This window comes from Danio rerio, chromosome 14, assembly GCF_052040795.2.
Source record: "Danio rerio strain M-AB ecotype USA chromosome 14, GRCz13ab, whole genome shotgun sequence".
Taxonomy (NCBI): Eukaryota; Metazoa; Chordata; class Actinopteri; order Cypriniformes; family Danionidae; genus Danio; species Danio rerio.
In genome coordinates, this window is record NC_141034.1 from 27,780,894 (window position 1) to 27,789,153 (window position 8,260).

The 8,260-nt window shown below is 34.6% G+C and overlaps 2 protein-coding genes across 5 annotated transcripts in view; one reads left to right on the plus strand and one right to left on the minus strand.

The window, feature by feature from the left end:
* med12 (mediator complex subunit 12) overlaps positions 1-1,115 on the plus strand; it is a 64,663-nt gene extending 63,548 nt beyond the window's left edge. For all 4 annotated transcript variants that reach the window (NM_001441560.1, NM_001441562.1, NM_001441561.1 and 1 more), the window contains exon 44: positions 750-1,115. In NM_001441560.1, coding sequence (NP_001428489.1) covers positions 750-787 — 38 coding nt within the window. In that variant the 3' untranslated portion in view covers positions 788-1,115. The remainder of the gene's footprint in view (positions 1-749) is intronic.
* mars2 (methionyl-tRNA synthetase 2, mitochondrial) lies at positions 1,027-6,594 on the minus strand. The gene is made up of 3 exons (XM_087281451.1): positions 6,298-6,594; positions 4,181-4,515; positions 1,027-2,425 (listed from the first exon to the last, which is right to left on the minus strand). The coding sequence occupies exons 1-3, from the start codon at positions 6,563-6,565 to the stop codon at positions 1,241-1,243; spliced, it is 1,788 nt and encodes a 595-aa protein (XP_087137577.1). The 5' UTR covers positions 6,566-6,594; the 3' UTR covers positions 1,027-1,240.
* Positions 6,595-8,260: the final 1,666 nt, after the last annotated feature.

Genomic DNA, 8,260 nt, shown 5'->3' on the forward strand with positions numbered 1-8,260 from the left:
ACAAGTAACTTCTATTCTTAATCTTGGACTTTATTCTTAAAACAAAGAAAAGATCAATAAAAAGGCGTGAAGCACCAAAAGCGGCCCATATTAAGGTCAATTTTAATACTAATCAGGCTATTGTTATCCATAAAGTTTCAGAAAAGAGAAACATCTAGAAAAATCATGGAGCTCTACATCACTATTGTTCATTTATTTATTTTTGTATTTAAATGGACAAATTTTAACTGAGGAAAGTTTATTGTGCTGGCCAGATTGCTATTTGCCTTATAAATGAATATAAGCTACAGTTTTTATTTAAAACATTTAATGAATCCTATTTTTTCTTTATAAAATCATGTTATAAATTAGTATTTTTAAGTATGTTTTTTGTTTTTTCAAAATCTTTAAGGAAATGATTTGGTACATCAAAAAATGTGCTTATAATGACCATCAAACAAGCTATTTTAACAAAAAAAAATGCTTAAAATGTCATAAAAATAACCTCATAATTAAATAGAAAATGACACAAATAACTGCAAAAAGGTCCACTTTTTGAGAAAAAGGAACCCCCCCCCCCCCTTTAACCAGGCTGGCAATGGACCTGTTGTATACCTAGCATACACAGAAAACAATTAATACTTTTAAACTTTAAAAGATTTCAAATCTGATTATACATCATTAAAAGTTTTTATCCTCTGTGCTGTTCTTATCATTGCAGTCATCACAAAAATATTGATAATTTTTTTTATTGTTTCTTTTTCCCCTAGGTACTCAACCTGCACAGAACAACAGCTCCTATTACTGAGTGTTTGAATGCATTTCATCAATGGTAAAGAATAGTTTTGTTTTGTTTTTGTCAGTGTAGCAGAAAATCTGCTCATGTGGACCTTTCTGAGAGAAGAGGAACTCTGCGCCCTGTAACTGAAGTAGAGTCAAACTATGTTTTTCAGACATGTCTCTGAAAATCATACTGGCGTTGTTCTGTGAAACACTGAGGTGAACAATGGAAGAGTTTATGTAAAAAGAAGTACAGGAAATTATAAGAATATTGCAACTTTTTTATTTTATTTCAATTTGTACAATTTTTCAGTTTGGTGTATTTCTCATTAAAAAAAATCATGTCAAGTTTTTAAGCCTTGTTGAACTATTATAGTGTGACGTTACATCATTGTTTGCTTGCATTTCTTGGATCACCTCCACCCATATTACCATTTTATTACTATCATTAGCTTCTTTTAAATAAGAACTCATCTGTTTATTAAGATTTTGACTTGGGCTGTGTTCCCTTTTTAGTAGTTTTCCCTTTGATTTGGCTTCTCTCAAGCCGACTAAACAGCACTCCCAAGTCCGGACCCAGCGCTCTACCTTCTAAAGCACACTCTCTTCCTTGAAATTTATTAAGGAAGTTAAGAGAATTCCAGCTTCTCTCTTCAGGTGTGACTCCCAACCTAGATAAAATTTTGTCTGCAAGATCAGGCACCACAGGTTGCAGGAGAATCCCATATATCCTAAGGCACTCCAAGGACACGTGTAGGATGGTGTCAAGCCACTGCTGCTCTTCTGGATTATTCCGGTCAAGCCTCCACGGTGCATGTCTTTGGACAAACCCATTAGTCAGGCGAACGCAGGCACCAATGGCCTCCAGAGCTTTATACACATACAGATTCTCAAAGTGCTGCTCTATTATGCCTGGAAGTGCAGAGACAGCCTCTATCATTCTGTAGTCTTCTGAGACTGCTTTTCCACTGGGCCCTACAGCTGGAAAACAGCTGGTGGAAAACCGAGGATAAACCTGTGTGGGGTTGAGCGAGGGTGCAGCGCATCGGTTTAGTAGCCCACCGAGAGCATCTGCCAACTCGCTGTTGCACATCTTCATGACTTTATCGTCATAATAGTCACAATCTGAATCAGGAACTCCTTGTCTTAGTAGGAAGTAGCGTAGACCGTCTACAGTGAACTTCTCAATGGATTCCAGTGGGTTGATCACGTTTCCAATACTCTTGGACATTTTCTTTCCTTTCACCGTCCAGTGAGAGTGCACATATATCTTCTGTGGAAGAGCTAATCCGGCAGCCAATAGGAACGCCGGCCAGTATATTGCATGAAACTTGAGAATATCCTTACCGACAACATGATGGACAACTGACCACCATTTGGAGTGATTCTGTGGGTAGCCAACAACCGTCAAGTAGTTCACCAGAGCATCCAACCACACGTAGATGGTTTGTTCGGGATCTCCAGGGACTGGAATGCCCCACTGGAGACGGCTTTTCTGCCGGGATACTGACAGATCTGGGATGTCGTCATCTTCCAGCCACTGAAGAACCAGGTGTTGGAACTTCACAGGCTGGATGGTGTTTGGGTTTGATCTGAGCCAGTGAAGCAATTGAGTGCGAAAATCTGAAAGACGGAACATGTAGTTGTCCTCATTCATCCACTCCACCTGCCAATGAGGACAGAGGAATTGTTTTATGCTGCTTTGAAGAACTTGAATTAGGATTTCAGATCGGACTTGCATGGTAAAACTTGTAAAAGGTTAGTACCCACCTAACACAATTCCAGAATTAGGTGGAACTACTGATTTTATGTTTATTGTAAACACAAGAAAACTTATTAGCCAACTATATCAGAGGTTTTCCGTTTACTGTTAAGCCTCTGTTTACAACTGGTAGTATGAGCCATCAACTGTTTTGTCAAATTTAACCCACCCATAGACGCTCTGTTAAGGAAAGTGTTGAATGTATAGACTGTTTTCCGGATCTGTTTTTCTAATATTGTGAAAAGAATTGTAAAAGAAAAGCTGCAAATTTGTGATTTTGCTCTGTAAAGGCTGATTTATACTCGACACTTTTGCTAGTTTGCTTGAGTGCTTGCAGTAAATGTCATCGTGGTGTTTGCAGGGGAGCACACAAAATTTGCGACTCGAGGGAACAGTTCATGTGGCGCCGCGTTTCATTGGACTTGAATATGAATCACTTTAAAGAGATTTTGGTAAACCTGTACAGACATCTTTATGAGCCGTCCATGTGCAATCATAGGGATAACCAGATAGCCAATAATTCTTGGATAGAAATTGCAAGTTTTTGTAAAAAAAAAAAAAAAAAAGTTTTGCAATTTTACATTTAAAACAATTTAATAATTACAAAACTAAAATGAAGTAACAAATTATTTCTTTGATAATATTCCTATCGGTTTACAGTATACAGAACAGATGCCTTGGTTTTTTTTTTTTACTTTTTTTTTTGCATTTTTTACGATTTTATTGTTTATTTATTTATTTATTTATTTATTTTTACACTTTTCAAGTGTAAAAGCCTTGTCCCTTTCACGAGGTGCGCACGTAGTGGAGGTCGGCGACGTGGTGCCAGGTAAAAGTATAAATCAACCTTAATTCACAGAATTCTGTAGGTTTGTTGAAAGAGAAAGTTGGACTTTTCCCACTTTTAAACCAAAACTCTGAAAACTGGGCTTCTTTGGCTATTTGTATGCATATTGATACCAGGTGAAATTGGCTTATGTGTCACAGACCCCAAATATGTCCATCCCAAAATCTGAAAGACTGCTGCTATAGAGTTTAATCTAATAAACTAATTGATATTTAAGCAGTTGCAATCTAATAAATGGATAGTTCACCCAAAATGTCATTTCTGCCATTTACTCACACTTCACTCATGACTCAACACGTATTCGAGTTTCTTTCTTCTGTTTGACAACAAGAAGATATTTTGAATTATGATGGCATTCACTGACTTAAAGTCATTTTGGTTCAGCAAATCTTCTTGTTCTTTTTTGTTCTGCTTCAAAATATCTTCTTGTGTGTTCAACAGAAGAAATAAAAGGTTTAAAACCACATGAAGGACAATAAATGTTCATTTTTGGGTTAACTATCCTTTTAGTCACAATAGTATTGTTTAAAAATGTATATATATATATATATATATATATATATATATATATATATATATATATATATATATATATATATATATATATATATATATATATATATATATATATTTTTTTTTTTTTTTTTTTTTAAGTTAAGCTTAAAAGTGTAAAACTAATTATTAAAAAAAAAATGTATTTTTAAAACTGGGCTTTCAAACTACCCCACTCCTCCCCAGATTTCAGATTAACCCCAGATTCTCTATTCTGTATCAGATAATCATAGGCCTTTATTAAAGAGGACGAATGCTACCTTGTGTCCGCTCTCGGTGGACACTTTGATCCGTCTCCCCTCTGAGTCTGTGCTGTCAGTGACTTGAGTTTCTGTAAGGAAACTTTCATCTGGAGTGGAGTACCAGCCTTCATATGTGCCCTTGTAGATGTAGCCTTTGCTTAGGAGAACTGTCCAGAAGTGTTCTACGGCCTGTCTGTGTCTTTTCTCTGTTGTCCGGATGTAGTCGGTGTATGAAATGCCACATCTCTGGAAAACATGCTTAAAACTTTCCGACACCTCCGTGCAGAAGTTCAGAGGATCTTTACCAGCACTGCCAGCAGCCTGTTGGATTTTAAGACCATGTTCATCTGTACCTGAAGAACACATATAGGGGAATTTTAAAAGGTCCGTTCTAGACATTGAAAGTCAGCAAGTTTTTAAGTATATATTTTTGTCCAAGTCATGAAATATTATGCATTTTTGTTTGTTTCCTAATTTTAGTTTACATTTATCATTGTTTATATTTGTATTTTTTCTCCAGATGTTCCGCGCTTTTTGTTAAAGCTGTTTTTAAGATCCATTTTATTTCTTTGATGCTAATTTTAAAAGGGTGGTCCAATATGATATCATATTTTAAACTTTAGTTGATGTGTAATGTAGCTGTGTGTGCATAAACAACATCTCTGCGTTTTATACGATCAAAGTTAAATGCAAAGGGAGACATTGACTTTTATAGAGTGAGCTTAACAAAGCCTACAGCAAACAAAGTTTGGGGACAACAATAAAAAATACATCCAGGTTAATGATGTCATAAACCCTTCAGGGTACAAGCATACACCCTGGACAGTGATGTTGTAATGTTATAGCAGAGATGCTTTCTGGTGACGTGGAGCCAATCCGCACACAAATCACAGCACATTATGTTGTTAGCTGACCAATCAGAGCCTCTTGAGGAGGAGGAACTAGGAAATATGACAGCCGTTTTCATGTTAACAAAGTAGCTGTATATAATCAAAGTAAAATATATAAAAATGAGCATGAGCACACATTGCTTTGCACCCCATAAACACAGCCAAGCCTCAAAAATACACTCTGGACCACCCCTTCAGCTAACTTGCAGCCATTTAAAGGAATAGTTAACATACAAGTGAAAATGTACTTGTTTACTCAACCCCAAGTGGTACCTAATCTTTAAGTTTCTTCTGTTGAACACAGAAGATATTTTGAAGAAAGTTAAAACCCTGTAACCATTGAATTCCATTGTACCTGTTTTCCCTAGTATTGAAATAGGGCTGTGTGATTAATTAAAATTGAATCGCGATTTAAAATGTTGCGATTAGCTAAATCACAAGAGGCTGCGATATGAAACATATTTGTTTCATTTAATTTCCCCTGCCCAGAGCAAATGCGTGACTGCTGTCTGTGTGTAATAGTCTTACTAGCCAATTGAGTGAGCACAATTGAGTAAAGAGTGTCTTGCTAAAAAGTATCGCCAGTGAAGCTCAATCTAGTAGCAAGCAACAGCAAAATACATATTCAGTTGTCTCAGCCATGTCAGTTTGCTGAACGTTCTGTATTTTTATAATTATTATTTTGTGTTTGTTTTTATAAGAAGCTACACTATCTGCCGAATTTGAGTTGAACTTGTTTGCAGAAAGTTAATGTCTTTTATTTGTGTTTACTGCTTGCTTTAAGAAAAAAAATCATTTCTGAATTATTAAAAATTAATTTTGATAAATGTTTGTTAATATCTTTTTCAGTTCCTTTTTTCCAAGTAAAGGGTGAGTAAATGACAACATTTTCATTTTTTGAGTGAGCTATCTCTTTAAGTCACTAGACTGTACCTGTTAAAGTTCGCATTCCAGGATAACATACATTTTAAGGCTTTGGCTTCAAAATGACCACTTTAAAAACTGTGTTAAAAGTAGACAATGGAAAAGTTAATGTTATAAAGCTACTATTGAACTGTCAAATACAGTACAGCAGTGTTTCTGAACCACGTTCCTTGAGGACCATTAACCCCAACCTGTTTTATGTTCAATAAATGTATTGGAAATTAAGTTTTTAGAAAGTGAAAGTGACGGGAATTTGATGTTTGGCTTAAAGTGGGATCCCTGTATAACTATATTTCAGAAATATGACGTGTAAGGACATACCTGTAGCCAACCTGGAGTTGTATCTCTGCAAGAGCTTGTATCTGTGCAGACAGTCAGCAGTGACAGCAGAATACACATGACCAATGTGAGGAGCCGCATTGACGTAGAAGATGGGAGTAGTGATGTAATAAGCTTTCGGGCTCTGAGATCGGTCTGTGCAGAAATGAGCGATACTGTAGGCATGTGGAAGTCTTCTGTGCTGGACATGTCTGCATAATCTGTGTATTATTAACTTGGTGCTGGCGATAACACAGCACGGAGAGCTCATTATTAGACGGATGCTGCGAGAAGCGTGACAGGCAACATCCGGGTCACAGCTGTCATAGAAGTGAGCACGATTTCAAAACAAAAGTCCAGCTTATGTTGCAAATTTCGTTTGGAAAAAAAATACATTTATTACAGATGTGCATTTATGCTGGGTTTTTATATCCATAATTACTAAAATCAAATTAACAGGAACTTCAACCTCCAATGGTTTAAGTTTACACAACGCTACTTTGCAATACGGAGAATTGTGTAGACTTTCCAGATAGCAGCCCTCAATCAACATTGAATAAATGTTAAAACATTAACAAAACTGTCATTGAAACAACGTTAAAATTCATCATTGGTTTTTAGCCAGTTTTGCATCCTAAAATAATATTAATTCAAAGATGTTAAATCAATCAAAATGGTCACTAAATCAGCATTTATTCAACTAAAATTACATCACTGTTTTCACTGTAACTAACATTGAATAAACGTTTAAACATCAATCAAACTATCATTGAATTAATGCTGAAATTCAGACAGTTGATTTTTAGCCAGTTTTGCACCCTGAAATAGGCTAATGTTAATTCAGTTATGATAAATAGATCAAAATGGTCACAAAATCATATATATATATATCCCCCCCCTCTTGTAAAGACAAAAAGTATAGTTTTGAAAAAAAAACTGAACTTGTTGGATGCATTTTTTTTAAATGTTAGTTTAACTTTTATAAATAAGTTAAACTAAATTATTCACACAAAAATTAACTAAGTTGTATATGCTTAGTGAAAATATTTTTGTTTTTTAATTGAGGAAAGAAAATATTTGTACAGTGTAATGCCCCCTCTTGTCGAACAAGGTCTGTGTATTAGATAAGATAGATAATAGATAGTTTAATTCGTGCTCAGATTTTTTTGTAACAATAATGTGTATGTATACGTAAAAGCAATTGCATTTGAATTAAAACAAAAAAAAAATCAATAAAGATTTAATGCAAGTATTTTAAATGCTGTGAAATGAGTAAATGATCAACATTTATTTAATGTAAGTAATTTCAACAAAGGCAAATTATTGAATTACTGTTGATTCACTGTAAGTATTTTATTGTTAGGAAATGGGCAAATTATCAATGTTAATTTATTGTCAGTGTTTTCAACAATCGTAAATTACTAAAATATCAACATTAATTCAATGTAAGTATTTTTAGTGTTAAGAAATTGTTAAATTATTAACATTGGTCCAATTTAAGTATTTACAAAAATGGGAAGTGATCGAATTATCAGTGTTGATTCATAATTTGATTCAATGCTGTATATTCAAACTCAACCAAAATGGTGATTCTGATAGAATTTCAACAGTGAATCAATGCCACTCTGCTATCTGGGTTTATTTTACTGAAAAATGTCAATTTTAGTGAAATGTATGGACGTTTGTTCCTACCAGGGTTGGGCAAAAATACATTAAAATGTATTTTACAATAAAATAACAAATACCTCAAATGTAAGTGTATCAAAATAAACTACAAAATACAGCAGCCACAAATGTATCTACATAAAATACTGTATTTAGTGTTTTGAAAATGCTACAAAATACTTTTACAAGGAAGCATGCCATTTCTATTGGATCAAACCCTTCACCATTAAACTGATTAATGAAGTAAACAATGATTGATACAACAGCTTTTCTCTGAGCAAGCTTCTCTGCACCTCATTCA

What these genes read in the sequence shown, in the direction of transcription:
- mars2 (XM_087281451.1), bottom strand. Translation starts at nt 6,565, where the DNA reads ATGAGCTCTCCGTGCTGTGTTATCGCCAGCACCAAGTTAATAATACAC. An exon ending in CAACTCCAGGTTGGCTACAG is followed by an intron (nt 4,516 to 6,297) that starts GTATGTCCTTAC and finishes TGTGTTCTTCAG; the next exon opens with GTACAGATGAACATGGTCTT. An exon ending in CCACCGAGAGCGGACACAAG is followed by an intron (nt 2,426 to 4,180) that starts GTAGCATTCGTC and finishes CCTCATTGGCAG; the next exon opens with GTGGAGTGGATGAATGAGGA.